We start from the raw sequence: 20,943 nt of genomic DNA on the forward strand, positions 1-20,943 counted from the left end.
CAGACATGTTTTAGTTTCCCCGGGAGAATGCTGACATAATAAACTCTGCTGCATATTGCAACCCCCCCCCCCCCCCCCCACCCACCTGCCAAGGCCAGATTGGTTTATTGGTTTGAAAGTAGGAGCAAAACTAAGAACTTAACCTTTACATTTCAAATGTTACAGCAGGATAATGTAGGTGTTCTTTCAAGAACAAACTAGGCCACCAAAAAAAGTAATGAAAATGTCACCTGAGATGTATGTTCTTGTTAGTTCTCTGGGAGATTCTTCTCCACTAATGTCTAGCAGAAACGCACAGATGTGTGATTTGATAAAAGTGGCGCTGATGCAATAGGACAGAGAACGGCACTGAGGTGCAGTCTGGGAGTTCTGTTCACGTTAGCATGAAGAAACCGGGAGGCGGAGGTGCATGAATTAGCAGCAGAAAATGACCACTAATTACCACCATGATTCAGGGCGACAAAGAAATATTTGCAAATTGTCCCAACAAAAAAGATAAGAAAGGCCAGTAATGTCCATCATACACTACAAATATAGTGATTCTTTATCGAACTACTACAAGTACTAAAAATGCTACTTTTCTGACATTTTATGACAAAATTCCTTTGTTTATCGTGGGAGTTGCATTATAAAAATAACTTGTGGTAGGTGAAATCCACAAAGTAAGATTAATGTGTTTTTTTAAGGCTCTAAATCTCCACACTACACTCCTCGTACACTTTTCTTAGAGAATGAAAACAAAGATCTAAACAGGATTTATGTAAATGTCGCAAACTGAAGCATTCTGTACAGGAGAAAAGTAAAAGAGGAAATTGATTGACAAGGTCAACAGCCAATCAGAACGCAGAACACATCCGCTGTTGAAACAGGTGCAGAACAAGTGCATCTAAAAAAAAATCAAAAAAAAAAAAAAAAAACGGAAAAATTACATTGAAAAATGTTCACAAAACAGTGAGACCATAAAAAGTGAACCGGGGATATAGCGAGGGACCACTGTATGAGACAGCTAGATTTCCTCCCCCCCATATTTACTTAATCTTTATAATGTTTAGTTTGGGAATTTGTAAAATAGTAAACAAAATTTTGGCTTGTGTAACTGTACCCTTTCACTCAAACCGTTTTCTTATAAATTATACAAAATGTTGATTTATTTTTTACTTTATGAATCTCTTAAGCAGCTTTTATCCTTCTCAAACCCAAAATGTTTTATCTTCTTAATAAATCCAACACTTTAAATATTTCAAAATGCTAGTATAAAAATAAATAAAATCAATTACAGTTAATGAATAAAAGAAATTTGGGACTTTGATGGTAATCAGTCTTAAATTTGTCAAAGAATACCAAAAAAGTGGACTTGATTGCATTAGTTATTTTCATGCAGCACTTTACGCTGTTCCTAGCTAAAGAGGGCCCAATAATGGATGTTTAAACCACATTTTTGATCTGACTTTCACTTTTATCTAAAACCGCAGTCTGAAGGCCCGAACTTCACCTAAATAATAGAAATCTTTGTCATTCCTGCTATGATTTACCACCATCAATGTCACGGTTCCTCCGGCTGCTACTCCTCCCCTCCCTGCTCCTTCATTGGAACCAGCTGACCTGCATCATCTCATCACCTGGCAGACCTTCTTAAGGAGATCCATCCCAGCATACTACGCCAGTCCGTTATACTCACTCCGGTGATCACGCCTGGCCTCAAGTTAAGTTACTCTCGCTTTAGTAATCCTAGCTTGTACTTACCGTCTGTCTCACGTCTTCAGGTCTTCACTCCATTGGTCACGCTGGTTCCTCGCTCCACGCTGATTACATCATCCTCGACGTCCTCGCCTTGCCTCAAGCTGGTTACGCTGTCCTCAGCGTTCACGCCTCGCCTCAAGCTGATTACGCTGTCCTCAGCGTCCACGTCTCGCCTCAAGCCGGTCACGCCGCCCTCGGCGCTCCACCACGTCACGGACTGTGAACGCCGTCCTCGGCGCTCCACCTCGCCACAGCAGTTTCCTGCATCCACGACGTCCCCTGACTTCTATAATTAAAACATCCTGTTAAATACAACGCCTTCCTGAGTTTCTTCCGGGTTCCAGCATCTGGGTCTCCCTAGTAGTCCGATCATGACAGAACGGACTGGCCATTACCCAGACCCAGCTGACCCGGAGGGACTCCGCTTGGCCGTCACTCACCAAGGCATCGCTCTGGGACGGCAAGCTGAATCCCTCAACCAGATGGCCGCCGCCCAGCAGGATCTTTTCCGTCGCTTGGACGGTATTTCTCTGGCTCTGACGGATTTAACCTCCCGAGGACCTACTAACGCCTCAGCCAGCAACACGGGTTCCGCCACCGGAAGCCCGGGCCCCGCTACAGACAAAGCAGCTCACGAAAACATCCGGCTCCTTCCTGAGCCTTTCCTGGGTGACGTAGGAGCCTGCGGGGGATTCCTCCTGCAATGTCGTTTGATCTTCCAGCAGGCACCTCGGCACTATCATGCAGACCACAGCAAAATCACCCTTATAGTGAACTCTCTCCGGGGTAAAGCGCTTCAATGGGCTCAGGCTTACCTGACCGCTAATCCCATCTCTCAAGTTCCTTTCGAACGCTTTTTAGGCGAGTTCCGGCTGGTTTTCGACCAACCCCGCAAGGAGGAGGAGGCCACCCGCCGACTGCTAGCCCTCAAACAACGCCACAGATCCGTGAGTGACCATCTAATAGACTTTCGGATTCTAGCTGTGGAGGCGGGTTGGCCGGATATAGCCCTTAAAGGGGTGTTCTACCAATCCCTTAATGACTCGATCAAAGACCATTTATGTTCGCAACCCGAGGCTAGCTCTTTTGAAGAGCTCGTCACCGCGGCCTTGCGGTCCGACGTGCGTCTCCGTGAACGTCATGCTGAGCGCCCCCGTCAAGACAAGAGACTCCTTACCAGTGCTTCTCCTCCATTCCCTGCTGCTAACTATGTTCATGTTATGTCTCACGATTCTGTCGGACTCTCCACAGAGGAACCGATGCAGATTGGACATTCTAAACTCACCCCTGAGGAGCGGCAGAAACGAAGAGATGAGGGGGCGTGTTTCTATTGCGGCCAGACCGGTCACCTCGTTCATCAATGTAAGCTTCGTTTAAACTCCCGAACCCCCCGTTAGAAGGCAGGCCACGGGCGGGTCAATCTTCTCTCTCTACCGAGAGACCTTTTCTTTATTTACCTGTCAAGTTAAGTTTTTCTTCTAGTGTTTTTGAAGGTAGAGCCCTTATCGACTCTGGAGCTGAGCAGAGTTTCATTGATGACTGTCTTGTTTCTGAGCTTAACATTCCCACAGAACCTTTGGATATCCCTGTCAGGGCGGCCGGATTGGGTGGTCAGGTCCTCACTCACATAACCCACCGTACTAAGGCCGTTCGTCTCATCACGTCTGGTAATCATCACGAACTCATTCAGTTTTACATTACCAAGACCCCCCAGTCTCCCATCATTCTAGGGTTCCCCTGGCTTCGCGCTCACAACCCCCAGTTCGATTGGGTTAATCTCCACGTTACCAACTGGAGCACTACCTGCATGGCTAATTGTCTTCGTTCCGCCATACCCTCGGTTTCTCCTCGTTGTGATCCAGATCCTGAGGAGATCGATCTTTCTAGGGTTCCTCCGTGCTACCACGATCTTGGGGCTGTTTTCAGTAAGACCAGGGCTGGTTCCCTTCCTCCCCACAGGCCGTACGACTGTTCCATCGAACTAGTTAAAGGCGCTACGCTGCCTAAGAGGAGGCTATTTAATTTATCTGGCCCTGAGAAACTGTCAATGGAAAAATATATCCAGGAAGCCCTCTCGGCTGGTCATATTCGCCCCTCATCTTCTCCGGTCGGTGCGGGGTTCTTCTTCGTCCAGAAGAAGGACAGAACTTTGCGCCCATGCATTGATTACCGCGACCTCAATCAAATTACTGTTAAAAATAAATATTCCCTTCCGCTTATTGACTCTGCTCTACATTCTGTTCAGGACGCTCGAGTCTTTTCCAAGTTGGACCTCCGTAACGCTTATTATTTGGTTCGCATGAGGGAGGGGGACGAGTGGAAGACCGCCTTTAACACCCCACTCGGTCATTTCGAGTATTTGGTGATGCCTTTTGGGCTCACCAACGCTCCTGCTACCTTCCAGAATCTCGTTAACGATGTTCTTCGTGATTTTTTGAACCGCTTCGTCTTTGTTTACCTTGACGACATCCTTATTTATTCACGCGATCTGGATGAACACACCCACCATGTCCGCCAGGTTCTCTCACGGCTTTTAGAGAACCGACTATATGTTAAAGCCGAAAAGTGCGAGTTTCATGTACCCACCATTTCATTTCTGGGTTTCATCATTGACTCTGGTAACATTCGCCCCGATCCGGCCAAGATCGCGGCCGTCACCAGCTGGGAACCTCCCACTTCCCGTAAACAACTTCAGAGGTTCCTCGGCTTCGCAAATTTCTACCGTCGCTTCATAAGGAACTATAGCAGCATTGCCGCTCCGTTGACTCAACTCACCTCCGTTACTAAACCGTTTCTCTGGACCCCCGAAGCTCAATCCGCATTCACTAGACTTAAGCACCTCTTTACTTCCGCTCCCATTCTAACACAGCCTGATCCTCTCCGACAGTTCGTTGTCGAGGTCGACGCTTCCGATTCTGGTGTGGGAGCGATTCTTTCCCAACGGGAGGTTGGCTCGGGGAAACTGAAACCATGTGCGTTCTTCTCTAGGAAGCTTTCTACGGCGGAGAGAAATTATGACGTCGGTAACCGCGAACTCCTCGCCATTAAACTCGCTCTGGAGGAATGGCGTCACTGGCTCGAGGGGGCTGAACATCCGTTCATCGTTTGGACGGATCATAAAAATCTCGCCTACCTACGTACAGCTAAACGCCTTAATTCACGTCAGGCCCGTTGGTGCCTTTTTTTTGACAGGTTTGATTTCACTATCACCTACCGGCCGGGTAGCAGGAACATTAAACCAGACGCCCTCTCACGTTTATTTTGTTCAGGGGATGACCAGGACAGCTCTCCCATTATTCCCCCCACATGTATTGTGGGTAATTTGACATGGGACATTGAGAGCAGGGTCATCCAAGCTCAGGGAGAGGAACCTGACCATCCTCCGGCCCCCCCTGGAACTCTTTACGTCCCCTCCTCCCTCCGCTCGGATGTCCTGGTTTGGGGGCACACGTCGCGTATTGCTTGCCATGGCGGCATTCATAGAACCCTGAGGCTCGTGCAACGTAGATTTTTCTGGCCTTCCATGGCTCGGGACGTGAGGGAATTCGTTGCGGCTTGCGACGTCTGCGCCCGCTCTAAGTCTTCCAACTCGCCGCCTGCTGGTCTCCTCCAGCCTTTACCTGTTCCGCAGCGGCCCTGGTCCCATCTCGCCATGGACTTCATCACTGGGTTGCCGGCCTCTCAGGATAACACCGTCATTCTTACAGTTGTCGACCGTTTTTCCAAGGCTGCCCATTTCATTCCCCTTCCCAAGCTGCCCACGGCCACCGAGATGGCTGACGTCTTGGTTCGAGAGGTATTCAGGCATCACGGCATCCCCAGTGATATTGTCTCCGACCGCGGGCCCCAGTTCATATCCCAGGTCTGGCGGGCTTTCTGTTCTGCTCTGGGTGCCACGGTTAGCCTCACATCCGGTCATCATCCCCAGTCAAATGGGCAAGCGGAGCGTGCAAACCAGGAGCTCGAGGCCGCCCTCCGTTGTGTGGCCGCCCAAAACCCCTCCAACTGGTCTTCATTCCTGGCATGGATCGAGTACGCCCACAACAGCCATCCGTCTGCTGCTACCGGTATGTCCCCGTTTGAAGCGTCCCTCGGATACTCTCCACCCTTGTTCCCCTCCCAGGAGCTGGACTTGGCGGTCCCGTCGGTTCAGCATCACCTGCGACGCGCCCAGCGTATATGGACTCAGGCCAGGGCCGCTCTCCTGCGCACTAGAGAGAGGAACTGCAGGATCGCTAATCGCCACAGGGTGGAGAGCCCCGCCTACCAACCGGGACAGAGGGTTTGGCTGTCTTCACGGGACATACCGCTCCAGGCCACCTCCCGTAAACTGGCTCCACGCTACATTGGACCTTACCCCGTCGAGAGGGTCATAAACCCCTCCTGTGTGCGGCTGCGGCTCCCGGCGGCGCTTAAGGTGCACCCCACGTTTCATGTCTCGCAGCTTAAGCCTGTCCAGGAGAGTCCTTTGTGCCCGCCGTCCGCTTCCCCACCGCCCGCCCGGGTCATCGACGGCGCTCCTGCCTACACCGCCAGCAAGGTGTTGGACGTCCGCCGCCGGGGGCGCGGTTTCCAGTTTCTGGTGGACTGGGAGGGTTACGGTCCGGAGGAGCGCTCATGGATCTCCCGCTCCCTCATTCTGGACCGTACCCTCATTGACGATTTCTTTCGGGACCACCCTGATCGTCGTCCGGGACCGCCTGGGGGCGGTCGTTGAGGGGGGGGTACTGTCACGGTTCCTCCGGCTGCTACTCCTCCCCTCCCTGCTCCTTCATTGGAACCAGCTGACCTGCATCATCTCATCACCTGGCAGACCTTCTTAAGGAGATCCATCCCAGCATACTACGCCAGTCCGTTATACTCACTCCGGTGATCACGCCTGGCCTCAAGTTAAGTTACTCTCGCTTTAGTAATCCTAGCTTGTACTTACCGTCTGTCTCACGTCTTCAGGTCTTCACTCCATTGGTCACGCTGGTTCCTCGCTCCACGCTGATTACATCATCCTCGACGTCCTCGCCTTGCCTCAAGCTGGTTACGCTGTCCTCAGCGTTCACGCCTCGCCTCAAGCTGATTACGCTGTCCTCAGCGTCCACGTCTCGCCTCAAGCCGGTCACGCCGCCCTCGGCGCTCCACCACGTCACGGACTGTGAACGCCGTCCTCGGCGCTCCACCTCGCCACAGCAGTTTCCTGCATCCACGACGTCCCCTGACTTCTATAATTAAAACATCCTGTTAAATACAACGCCTTCCTGAGTTTCTTCCGGGTTCCAGCATCTGGGTCTCCCTAGTAGTCCGATCATGACAATCAACCTAATTTCTAGTCCTGTTTAACTGAGATGTGTGAATCCCGTGTCAAAGGAGTAAAAATAAAGGCTTCACTCATGGAACAAAGATGGCTTGTTAGCAAGATGAGTGCTCACTCCTCCCCAAAAGCACAACCAAGAAGATGGAGTCATGGAACCAACGTTCAGGAAAGTGTGGAGCATCTTTATTTGAAAACTATCTTTATTGTTGTTGTTCACCTTTCGGCACATCCTACTTGGGGTTGCCACGGCAAATCAGCTTTCACTGAATCGCACAGGTAGTTTGGCAGAGATGTTACTCCGGATGCCCTTCCTGACACAACCCTGTACTTTATCCGGGCTGGTGACGCTCCAGCCTGAAGCAGAAGTGGATAATCGCTCCACGTTATCCATTAATTTCTAAAAATAAACATCTTGTCAGACATTTTCCTTTACTTAAACTACGACACACATTCTTGGACTATGGAAGGAAACTGGAATGCCCAGAAGGGACACTGCCAGGAATCCAACCAGGGCCTATTCACAAGGGGCCCTACATCACCCTCACTTCACCCATCTTTGACCCCTATAGCACTGCAGTTTTTCTCTCCTCTTGGTAAATTTCAGTTGGTCCATAAATCAGCAGCTTGTTTGCTCACCAGAACCCCTTCCATTTATCACTTCACTCCGGTTCTCCAGCAGCTCTACTGCCTAAACACCAGTTCAAATTCAAAATTCTCTCCTAACTTTTAAAACCATTCACCAACTCGCTCCTCAATCAATATCTGAATCTCCTCTGCTCTACTTCCTCCTGTTCCCTTTGATTATCTTCCTTCAGTCACTCGGGGTCGGACTCTGGAAGTCACTTCCCTCTGAGCTCAGATATATAACTTTTCTGACTCTTTTCACGTCATTCAACATTCATCTGTTTAAACTTTACTTTCAATCCACCAACACAATAACAAAGTCTCATTTTAACCTCTGTCATATTGTTTTAAACTTGTATTTCATAAATCTATGTTATTTATTTTTGAATAAATAATGAAGTTGTAAGTTCTTATGATGTCTGTTTGTGCTCAGTGAGGAAATCTTTTTACAAAAAATGGTTTTGACTCTTAGAAACTTATATTGTAAAACCTAGCTTTTTTCTGAATAAACATTTAGAATCTGTTAGATTTCTTATTCTTTTGTCTTTAGTCAATCATTTGTGGATTTGAACCCTTGATATTGCAGTCAGGGTGGACACTAACCCCCAGGACCACTGAGATATGCTTCTCATCGCCCTTTAAAGATGGTTGTGGTCCTGTTGGAACTGTGTAATCTGGTTGAGCTTAACATCTGTCCAACCATTTGAACCAAGTCTGTGCTTGCGTGAAAGCGCCATAATCAAAACGATTTTTTAATTTAGAGAAACTTTTTTAGAGTTAGCTCTTGTGTTCTCATAAAATACGTTAAAAGTCAAAGCAGATGCATTCGAGACAATAAATTCAGGTTGTATTTATTCTCCAGGGGAGTTCTAGATCAAACGCTTCTGTCTAAAGAGCAGTTGATTGCAAAAATGTCAAGCGCTGTCTCCTTTATCCTGAGATGTAAATGACTTTAGTGAGTCATGTGACCCTTTAAACTCATTGTAACAGAGAAAGCACCGACAGCCGGCCTCGCCTGCAGTCCAGGATGCGACTGCTTTCATGGGAAAGGTCAGCGGAAAGGTCAAGACTGTTGATGTGCAATAATGTGGCTCCAAGAGTCGGAGTGTGCCGATTCCTGCTTGCACGGGATGACTCGGGGGGGGGGTTTGACAAGATCACGAGGGATTATGATGAATTCTGCTTTCGCTGGTTCATTCTCACACACATATTCAAGCGTCACCATCAATCCCATCATTCCTGGGATCACCACAGGTCAAACAGGGAACTCTCTGTCAAACAGTATGGGATAACAGAAGGGGGACTGGCCTCTGTGCATGGGAGGGCGGCGGCTCAGCACTTACGGCTGTAGGTGATGATCCGTATGGCTGAGTCGCCCTCTCCGAAGCGCGTGATGGGCGTGAGGCGGACTTCATACGATTCAGGTTTGATGAGCTCGGTCAGGTTGTGAGTCATCAACTCTCCTTTGTTGGGGGTTGCGTTCACTGGGATTTCAGTTTCCCACCAGCGCTGCTGCCCCATCTGGAGAAGAAAGACAAAAGCACTAGTTTATTAAATGGTTTCAATCCAAACCTGATGAAAGTACAGATTTGACAGACTATCAAATCCCTAATTTTTATAATCTTCCACACATGTTTTATACTGAATAATAATTTATTTGTGAACCTAAAACTTTATAAATAACACATTTTTAAAAACAGTTTTAAATGTCATAAACTCCTTTCTTTTGGCTTCTCTGATTCATTTTTTGGGGTTAATACGTTACTGCAATATTTTAGTGATAATAGAAATATGTAAAAATGATCATTTTGGACACCACTAATTTGAACTTGTTTAAATTTTGACACATCCATCCATCGTTCCATCCATCCATCCATCCATCCATCCATCCATCCATCCATCCATCCATCCATCCATCCATCCATCCATCCATCCATCAATTTTGGGGTCACTAGGTTGCTGGAGCCTATCCCAGACACTGTCTGTACATGGTGTACCCTTGATGGTTCGCCAGACCATCCCAAATTAGACGTCTTCCTTTAGTGAACATGTGGTGTCAGTAAACCTCTAAAGGTGGTATGCCAAGATGGCCAAGCAGTCTGTTTGAAAAAAGAAAGTCCTTTTTCATTTCTAAAAGATATTCTGACCAGGAAGCAGTGGATGCAGTTTACTTTTTCTGGATAGAAACCCATTTGTGAAAGTTTTGTTTGTATACTTTTTCTCAGTGACTTTAGTAAATGTTTAGATGGTTGCTTTTTACTTGATAAAATTATATTTTGAGAACAATTTTTGGCTTCTTTATCTTTGTCTGATTATTAAAAAAAATGTAAAAATCTGTCCTTTGAGTAGCATGTACTAGACTCACAATGACACGCTAAAACATGGAAGAACTGGGGGGTATTTGGGTCATTATTTAAAATCTTTGGTGGAAACGTGCACCATATATTTCAACAGTTCGCAACCAAACATCAGCCAAATGTAATCAAGCTCCAAAATGACAGCAATTTCAAAATGTTTGTCTCTTTAATTTTTGTCATTTTAAGTTTTAGTTTTAGAAATATCCTCTTCTGCCCTTTTTCTTTCGGAGAAACGAAAGCAACCAAATAATTGCCTTTCTGTGATTTGAGGTGTTGTTTTTTGATAATAAGCCTTTGATTATTATAAGAAATCCAACAAAGTAATGATGATTGTGGATGAAAAGTGTGAAATATAATTTGATTTATCATGGAAGAGGGAAAAAACAGACTGTAACAGCATTGATATTTTAGATTTTTTCTCTCCAATTTTTACGAGTTTTTGTGATTTTCTTTATCTCATCCTTTCTGTATTTGGGGGATCTTTCTGTGTTTGCTTCAATCTGGTTAAGTATATTGTTTCAGCAATGTAACTTTTATTTTTCAAACCCAATGTAAAGGAGTGTTCTGTGCAAGGCTAGAAAATAAATAAAAGCCCATATTTGCAGCTGCAGGTTATGCATTTTCTGAACACAAAAACTGTTTTATAACAAACATAAATCAATGGGCAGGTAATGAAGCAACTTTTCCTTGCCCAGAGCGCCAGCCATGCTGCGGCTCGACGATCCTCCGGGGTCTAATGACGCAAACTGTTTCTTTTTGGGCCCAGATGAGAAATGCAAATGACTTCTGGTGGCTCCAACAAAAATATTATCTGACAACCTGAATAAACAAACCACAGGCATACATTTACAGGCAGACAAAAGAAAACCCTTTCAGACGTGTAGCAGTTTTGATCAATAAGCAAGAGCATGTGGGTTGAAAAGAGTTTGTTCCATCTGTATTTGGAAGTTCTGTGGAGCGTTTTTACCATCGATAAATACATTTACCTATTCTGCACTTCTTTTTTTGCCACTGATTTCTATTTTTTGTTATTTACTGCTGCTTCTGGTAATCTTCTCGATCAGTCAAGTCTCACGTCTCCATGAATCACAGAGGCATACCTGAAGATCTTTCTTCATCAGGTAAAAAGCTTTTCCACTTTTTAATGCCAACAGTTCATGAATCTGGAGGAGGTTTCTACTCAAAAGAGTTTCTTTCAGTATGTAGCCATGTTTTTTCTTAGTCAAATCCTTTGTATATGCAACCATACTGGGTCAACAAAGCCGATACTAAAGTCTCGAGTTATTTAGTCTCAAGTGAAGTTGAGTCTTAAGTCTCTGCATGGTAGATTTAAATGTGACTCAAGTCCGTTTTTCCAGTCGGGGTCCTTAACTTTGCCTGCTGACAACTATTGTGTCACTCACTGGATCGGGTGAGGATGCTGCAGCACTTTGCATCTCACAATCCAAACTCCTACAGACAAAAACCCTGGGACGTCTTTTCCACCTGTTCTTAGATTCCCTTTGAGTTTCATATCCAGCGCCTTTCATCCGTGTGGTTTCATTTCATCTGACTGCAGCTCTGGTTCCAACTAAAAGTCTGATCGATCAGAGCAGCGGGAGCCGAAAGAAGAGCAGGCATCCTGCAACTGAAGGCATTGTGTTAGGTTGGAGCTGATCTGCTGCGGAATGCAGACAAAAAAAGGCTTTGATGGATCTGCTCATAAAGAAGCTTTTATGATCGCGATGGAGCATGGCGTCCCCCCCATCCTCAACCTTTTCTTTAAAAGTGTTGTGTGCCATACAAGTCACTTCCTGTCCAGCATGGTCATCTATATTTTATTTTTGGTAAACATGAATCCTTTCGGCTATTACATTTTGTAACTGAAAAAAATCTAATAGCACTTTTCTGCCATTCTTACAGGTGCAAAGCACTTCACAGTCCCAGTCCCATTCATCCATACACACACATTCACACACTGATGGCAGCTCGGCTGCCGAACACTGGTGCCAACTTATAAACATCAGGAGCAATGTGGGGTTTGGCGTCATGCCCAAGGACACTTCAACACACGGGCAGGCAAGGCGTGAACCGAGCCTGCAATTTCCTGATCAGAGGTCGACCAATCTAGCTCTGCTACATATTTAAATGAAGTGATAAAAAGTAAATAAAAGTCTGATATCTCATCTTTCAGGGCCTTTTCTGCAACATTTCCCATCTTTAAACATAGAAAAATTTAAATAAAAAGGAAGAAACTGAAAGAAAGCGGATTTGAATGATCAAATAGTGGATTGGGTTACAAACCTAGTCTGAGTCATCAGCAGTGACTCAGGAACATGGAGATTTATCAGGTACACACTCCAACGTGAAGTTTTATCAACACAAACAGGGGGCAACATGAGTTCAGAGCTAGACGGTAATTTTGAAATGAAAGCATCTGCATATTATGGGATGTGGAAGGGGTTGCTGGCAGCACCTTTAAATGTAAAGAGTGTTGAGTTTCAGACACGAGTCACCTCGTTCATTTATTAACTCTTTGTAGGACAAAAACAACAGCAGTACAACTGACACTGACACCTAATGGTGAAATTACAGTATTACAACAAAGAGTTTGTTCACTGAGAACAAACAATCCATTATCAAGACTGTTACACATTCATACACATGCATTGATAAGAGATGCACATGTGATCACTGGGTATATATTCAACTGAGCTCTTGGGGTCAAATGGCTTGCTTGAACCAGTGAAAGAGCGTCTGGACTCTGGTGCAGATTTAATTTGTTTTGCTAATCCTCTTTTTTTGTGATAATCTTTCTGTGTTGCAAGTTACATAAGTTATAAACTGACCATCCATTCAAACCAAGTCCACCAGAGTGTGAAAGCAGCCTTAAACCTGCTGGTCTTAGGAATTGAACTAGCGACTCCCCAGAAGGTCTATACCTCTTATGAGCCTCCAATGCTGAACGTGTAGAGAAGGAAGAACATGATGTCCTGTGTAAAGTCTCTAAATAAAACCAAAACACCAGTTCAAACCAAGACAATTTTTATTTTTGAAAGTTGAATCATGTCTGAGTCATCTGTTAGTTTGCGTCTCCACATGCAGTTGGAGAAGGCTTGGTATGAAATGTTGCTCCAGGCTTTTTCCAATATATGAAAGACTTGGTGTCATTTAATTCTGGTCAGGCACAGACCACAATTATCAATTTCTCCTTCATGATCAATTTTTAGATGGTTGGCACTTCCGTGAATTAAAAGGGACACCTTCCATTTATCACTACCAAACCAGAGTCCCTGATTGGACAAAGTTCAATCTGGTTTAACTTTCAGCGCGCGTTCAGTGGCCGTGTGTTTTAGAGCTTAGATCCCAAAAATTATTGTAGTAACCTGTGTAGAGACTCATAAATGTGAGAATTTTGAATGCAGAGGCACAAAACAGGCATTTATGTACGTTTGAATAGACTATGTTGGAAGTGGTCGCTTAAACGCGCGTGGCTAAGGGCGGTGTGAACGTATCTTAAAAAGTGCTGCACAAACATAGCAGTCTTGCTTTTGAAAGAGACCAGTTCTGACGGAATCAGGGGGGAGTTTCTGTCACTGAAGAAGACGTCAGGGTGACCAGGGCAGTGCAGACTGGTAACCATGTTCCCAGAGTGGTGCTATAAGCAGGGCTGAGCGGCAAAAAGAGGAGCAGCCGTCGTGTCTTCTTACCGCTGATTTGTTGTTTTGTGCTGGTTGGCTGGAGCCTTTAAAGCACAGCTTCATTCCAGCTTCCCTGCTTTCAGACGGCATTTCGCGAAGGCATCGAGCGGGAGCACAAAGCCCGCCAGCAGAGGCACCGGGTCTGCCAGTTTCCTGTGTTAAAGCCAGAGAGGAGGGAGGAGCTGCCCGGGGAAAAGTGTAAGGAGCTGCTCCTGGAACTATTAATAGATGAATCTCTTTGGCACTGCAGTCTTTCTCTGTCAGTCAACGCCGTCTCTGCATTCTTCATTTCCAAAAGAAGCCCCCCTCCTTAATGGCATTTGCTCTTTTTGTTCTCACGTCTCTGATTCTTACTCTCCTGACACTTCAGTCTCTCCTTCATGCAGCTTTTACTCATCTTAAGACGTGAATGAAAAATGTTATTGTCAATTCTTTTTTACATTATGCAAGATTTCGTATTTAGACTCACAACCATCGACTGTAAATGAGAACTGGACTGAGCGAGTGTGACATCAGCCATAGAAAATTACTTAATTACTTCTGGCTCCAATGAAATAAAATCAATTCAGTAACAATTTATTAATTTTGTTTTAATTTCTTCATTTCTTTTTAGAAATGGCAACATTGGAACCCAGAATTGTCAGTAAGCAGTGATTGGTCTTAGTCGGTCCGAGTCATCGTTTCTATAACCACTAGCTTCTTGGATCGAGCGGGTACCGGTACTTCGGATTTAGACATTAGGGGGGAGGAGTCACTCAGGCATCATGACTGATTAAGACTTATACAGTCATGATGCTTAAACATTTTCCACTGGGGTCAATGTGAGGTGGAGGCTTTGCCCAAGGGCACAAAAACTATAAGGTCTAGGCTTTTAACCCCTGTATGATGCATTCATTCACTGGCCATGGGGGAAAACATAAATACTGTCCACAACTGAGGAGAAGACACAGTGGGATTGGCTCTGAAAGCCTTACAAACCAACAGTCTCCAAGGAAAAAAAAAAGCAAAGAAATGAATTTAACAGCAAAGAAAACGTTTTCTTTCACAAAAAAAGAGAGACGGGATTAGAATGTCACCTTCTTTCTTAATTAAAGCTAATCCAAACTAGGCACAAAAAAAACAAAAGAATCCAAAGAGAAAATGTGTATTCCTAACAGGTTTAAAGAAAATTCTACAAGCAAACATGCTTTGTGAGTGACTTAAGAGCTTCAACACACCAGTCATCTTTGATTTATATTCACCCCCCCCCCCCCATGTTTGCATGTCTTCTTTTTCTTTGTTTCTGCTGCTTCTGTTAATCTTCTGGATCAGCAACGTCTTCCACAGACATCTGCGAAAGATTCATTTCTCTGAGGCACGGCATCCGTGCATCACTGAAACACACCTGAACGAGGAGGACGAAGATCTCTGCTCGTCTCAGGGTTTTAACGGAGATACTTCGTAAAGCTGGAAATGGTTTTTGTTCCGAAGGAGAGTCACGTTCATGTCAGATATGGATCTGTGTTTGTTGCGCATGCTCTCAAATGCTCTAAGCTTCCTGTTTGCTCAAGCTTTTCTGTATTTTGAATAAAATCCAAAGAGAAAACAAGAATTCCCAACAGACACACATGTTTTTCTTAAGTCTGTGGTCGACCACAGAAAAGTCACGTAAAAAGCTTTACCCTCTTTCTCCTGTATGGTGTTCTTGTTTTTTTTATTTTTTAATTATTACTCAAACGTTGAAGCTCTGAGCAGACATAGAAAATCAGCCGCACTATAAGGGGCCATTAAAAAACCTTAAAATAAAAAAAAGAAACCTTATAATCAGGAGTGCCTTATATATAGATTAATTCTGATTATGTTATTGATGTTAAAGTGATTTTGAGAGGTAAACGGCGCTCTGTCAAAATGTTTGTTTGGGTGTTTTTGTGAAAATGTTAAAGGGGCTAACGTGTATTTGTTTTAGACTGTGTTTTTTACATGAACTTATCTCTGAGTCTTTTGCTTCATTTAAAGCACCCTACTGTATAGTTCAGTGACATATGAGATAAGTTTATTGACAGTGCAGACAATAAGGTATTTCTTTATTCAAATCAATGTGAATCAAAAGCAGACAGAAAATGTCATGTGAAAAAAGTATAATATTTGATACGTAAAACATACAGGGGAGAAGGAAAGCATAAACAGAAAAAAAGGGGAAATTTGGTAGAGTACTCCACGTAAACGGTCCTGCCCATAACCCAGAGGCGAATTTCCAATGAACTCATGCCCCTCTGCAGAAACTATGTCCTAGAAATGATTGTGTTTTGTTTTTTTTAGCAAAAAATGGCGTTATGATAGTTTACAATAGATCAAAAGATGATCGGAGTGGGACTTTAAATTAAAATGTGAAGGATATTAACATCCAAAGTGGAATGGGTGGCAGCCGACGGGCGAAGCCTTAACCGTGTAATGAGACAACATACAAAGCTAAACACGAGATGACAAAACCCCAACAGGAACTGTTTTGAGTTTGTGAATTCCTCAGTCTGCAGTGGAATTTGGAGTCTTATTAGCCACATCCACATTTCTGTAGCTCAGAAACTCCTTTTTTCTCCAGACTTTGATCTGTAAATGCATCAAAGCAAAAACATTTCTCTTCATCTTTCTTCTTCTACATCCATCAAGAAAGCAGCACAAGCAAAACCAGCACATTTTTTTGTTGAAAAATGGTCAGTGTAAAACAGTTTATTTAGCGCCTGACTGCCTTCTTAGAGGTCCAAAGAGCTTTATAGTCACAGTCTCATTTACACATTCACACACTGATGGTGGCCCCGCTGCTGAACAATGGCACCAACCTATAACCACCAGTCTTCAGTGTCTTGGTAAATGGTAAATGGCATATACTTATATAGCGCCTTTCTTCCTACAAGGACAAAGCGCTTTACAGTCACGGACCCATTCACTCACTCACACACACATTCACACACTGGTGGCCGCTCCGCTGCCAAACACAGGCGCCCGCCAACCACCAGAGGCAAGGTGGGGTTCAGTGTCTTGCCCAAGAAAACTTTGACACATGGGTGGGAAGGACGGGAACTGAACCTGCAATCGTCCAATCAGAAGTCAACTGCCCTACCTCTGCATTACAGCCAAAAAGTTGGCTTTTTTAAATTTGGGAGTCAAAAATTAATTGCTTCCTTTTTAACCAGTCCCTAGTGGTCTTTTGAAGAACTGCAACACTTCTTGGAAAACGTTATTTTGGAGAGAAGGTGTTGGCTTGGATCCTACCTGTCTTATTCCCAGTCTGTAGGCGATGATGCGGTCCACGGCGCTGGGGTTCATCTGCGTCCACTGCAACTTGAAGCCGTAGACTCTGGGCCGGTTCTGCCACAGAGGACTGTAGGTGTCATAGTAGAACTCTGGAGGGTAGGCTTTACCTGGGGAAGGAACCATGACAACTATTTGTACCAAAATTGCTCCCTTCAAAACGTTTCAAACACTTTTTTAGAGCAATATGTGCTTTAGACTGAGTACTGGCAGGCGTTTAGCACAAATGCTATTTTAACTTTTAATAAAAATAATCTTTTCAGGTACAGTTTAGCTTGAAAATACCAAGAAATTGTCCCTCCAGGACATTGCAAAAAAAATTGCAATAAAATATACAATATATATTTTCAATCAGAACTTTCAACAAAGGGCTGCCCCCCCCGTCTATTCAAATAAGTGTGTGAACCCCACAAGAAAAGCCCCAAAATTAAACCATTACATAATAGTGGTATGCCTAAATATTTTCTACAAAGTAACCAAGACTTCTATTTAAAAAATATTTCACCTCAATGGGAAAAGTTTGCACACTGATGTTTTCTTATTTCTTGTGTTTAAATCAAAACAAGGACTGGAGTTTAGTTTAGTTGTAGTTTAATGTGGCTTTTAGACTTAATTCTGTATCTTTTATTTTGTTATAACAAATATTTAATCTTAAATTTTGTTTTCCATTGTAGATTTGGTGCTGCTGTTTACATTTTATTTTCATAAGGATTCCTTTCTAGTTGATTCGGCGTCAGCCGTCACAGGGAGGAGGGTACACTAAAATTGGGATGCCAGGGCACATCTGCTTTGACTGGAATCGGTTTGTGGAACTTGTTTAAAAACTCTCTTCAGCTCTAATGCGACGTACACAATAGACATGTGTGGCGCATTCAAGAACGTGCTGAACGTGGGTTCTTGAAAGCCTGAAGCAAGATTTCTTGAGATTTGCACCAAGCCTCTTCCAACTGTCGGTACATGCTCTAGTATCGTGTAGAGACAGACCAGTGTGAACGCCACATGCTAAAATTGTGATCAAGAATGCTCAATTAGTGAGTTTTTTAATGTGGCACTCACGTCCTGTGAGTAGCATCATGCCTACATGTAAGCTTGTCTGTTCACAGCCCAGCAGCAGCACTGCTCAAGCAGTCTGTCTTCAGTGACGCCTTTCCAACACGACGCTTCGCTCATGTCACTTGATGCTAATTACCCAGCATGCACTAGAGCCAGCTGTGTTAATGGCACTCTTGTTACGAAGGCCTGCTCAGGAGTTGGAGACAGACCCGTTGGTGGCGTCTACAACGGCAAAGCAGAGGACTTGGAGGTGCAGCAAGAAGCGCCGGTGAAAAAGGCAGGAAAGGTTAATTAAACAAACCCAGATTTCCACACAGACTCCACTCCAGGCGAGAGAAATGATGCATTCCAGCGCCGTGCAAGTGTGCAGGTTTTTAATAGAAAGTTATAGTCTAACCTTTCATATCAGCTGATAAGATATTTTAGAGGATGTCTTTGAGCAAACAGAAAAAGAGCCCTCTACTTTGATATTCCCTCCACTATAAAGACTAATAAGAAATGGAGGAATTTTTTTTAATTCAATGTTATGTGTGGTGAAGCACATTACCTAACCCCTTTATAACGTTTGAAATGGATAACTCTGGGTGGGAGACATCAAACACACAGCAAAGGAGGCTTAATTGATTTCTTTAAAATCCTGTTTATAAGAGCATAACCAATGCAATGATTCATAAGAGCTCAGTGGAAGCCTGGAGGCGATAGGATGACCTTATTTTTCTTTTTTTTTTATCCTTTCAGGGGTTTACAAATACGTTTTCATCTTCTTGGAAGCACTCTTCTCCTTCATTACTGCCTGGTGACAGAGAATCTGTAGCTTTAGGAGGCTTTTAAGACAACCATCGACAATCTTACAAAATAAGAGCACCTGTAGAGGCGACGCACGAGGTAATTACCAGGATCTGTTTATTGTGGCGGGAAACAGCTTGAGACTTAAGAGTCGTTCTGTCAGTTTAAGTACTTGCAGATTAATACAATTGTCACTAGTTTACATCATTTCTTTGGGGGGGGGGTTTAGTATATTGGCACAATGCCCAGCTAATAGGATCTTCAGACATTTAACCAATTTCTTGTTATATGTACAGAAAAGCACAAAACTGGTTGAAAGTTTATGTTTTTTTAATCTGTTGGTGGAACAAAATATTTTTTTTGTGCTTACACAATCGGGCCATTCAAGATCTATTCAACCCTTTACCATGGATCTTTAACTCCAGTGTTGACATTCTTATGATCATTACTCTTCAACGCAACTATCGTAACTCCAGTTGATTCTAAAGCACTAAAAATCAGCTTTGCGCCATTATGCAAGATGTTGCGACAACATATGAAATGCAGACATGTTGTATTTGAACACCAAACCAAGTTATTGGCAGGCAGGTCCTCAGCCCACTGATCCAAAGCAGCTACGATTGTTGGTGAATCTTTATGTAGTGAATAAAGACCACCTTTCGACGGAAGTTACTGTAAGTAATGTGAACATTAAAATATAAAAGTTTGCAGCCCCGGTTTTAAGGCCCACTCTGACTTACTCAAGTGCAGCAGTTCTCCAAGCAGTCCCAGTTCATGAGATCTCCCAGGTCAGATAGTAATTTTGCTGAGTTTGCGCAATCTCCTCCAATAGTCGAAATCAGTCAGACATAGACACGCTGATATCATCCCTATTGAGTTTCAGGAGAAGTTGGGAAAACTTAGAGACTAAGAGCTGTATCGAGGGAACACTGTACTGCAGATTTCACAGATAAGTGAAAAACCAAAGTGGATTTTCTGCACTAGAATTTCACTCCAGGCGGGGTTTTAGAGGAGCCTCCACGCCTTTGGGTGGATAAAGGAAGTGGTCGGGTGGTGGGCTGTGTGTTGGGAGGTATATTATAAAAGCAAAGAAAAGCAAGTGGAAGTGACAAAGAGCAATAACAGGCTGAACCCTGAGCCCAGATGGGGGAAAAAAATGATGCCAAAGGCACCTATCGGTCTCTGTCTCCTCCAACAGTTTCACCAAGAAAAAAAACTGATTTATGACACATACAGAGGGTTGTCCACTTCTGCCTCCACAACAGATAAGAGTTCTGAAAATGAGCAGGATGACGAATGAGCCAAGGAAAACAGGTTCTCAGAGGGGGAGAGGTAAAAAAAAGAAATCAAGTGGTGAAAAGCTGACATAAGAGAGTGCAGAGACGAGCGCAGGAGAGCGACCTGAGAGGCAAAGGATCAAAGAGACAAATTCTCCCCAATGCAACCCTGCAGCTTCTGCCTCTAATCAGATGTCTGAGAGATTGAAGCTGAGGACAAAGTTCTTGTGGGCACTTGAGGTGGCGTTTGGTGCTGTTATAAATGACAACCAGGTGATGACCATGTGGTGCAGTAGATTAGGGAGAAAAGAAAACCACAGTCCTAAAGGGTGAAAAAAAAATTGGGTTATACTTTTGCACCGACTTTTAGTGTTGAAGTTCGTATCCAAGTCAGACCAGGTAAAGAGTAATAAAAACCCAATGTTTGGAAAAAAAATGAAGTTGATGGAAAAAAAAATCTCAAGATGTTCATTTTTGATGTCAGGATCTATCCAGTATGGTATAAAGCACCTGTGAGTGAAAAGCATGTACCAGTGTATCCGAATGAAAGGAAAGAAAAAAGGGCCAGCTTGCTGATTACATGAAACAAAACCTCCTGTTTGACGGCACTCCTCCACACTCTTATGCTTTCCCCCACAGCCTTTAGAAATGCTTAAAAAGAGAGTACATGACTCACTGCACTTCTATGTTAAAGTCACGAACCGCTGCAGAAAATTCCCATACAGCATTAAGCAACATTCACATTGTTGCTTAACACAGCGTTTTGGGCTTCTGCATTCAAAACTCTTGTTCACATGTTGCTACAAAGGTTTTTAAGACCATTGTTGGACTCA

General features: G+C 44.1%; 1 protein-coding gene across 4 annotated transcripts in view; it reads right to left on the reverse strand.

The window, feature by feature from the left end:
• mdga2a (MAM domain containing glycosylphosphatidylinositol anchor 2a) overlaps positions 1-20,943 on the reverse strand; it is a 226,889-nt gene that overhangs the window by 22,740 nt on the left and 183,206 nt on the right. For all 4 annotated transcript variants that reach the window (XM_023952708.2, XM_023952706.2, XM_023952707.2 and 1 more), the window contains exons 11-12: positions 16,956-17,104; positions 9,013-9,190 (exon numbers count right to left, since the gene is read on the reverse strand). In XM_023952708.2, the coding sequence (XP_023808476.1) occupies positions 9,013-9,190; positions 16,956-17,104 (327 nt within the window). The remainder of the gene's footprint in view (positions 1-9,012; positions 9,191-16,955; positions 17,105-20,943) is intronic.

Source organism: Oryzias latipes, chromosome 24, assembly GCF_053564925.1.
Source record: "Oryzias latipes strain Hd-rR chromosome 24, Olatipes_Hd-rR_3.1".
NCBI lineage: Eukaryota > Metazoa > Chordata > Actinopteri > Beloniformes > Adrianichthyidae > Oryzias > Oryzias latipes.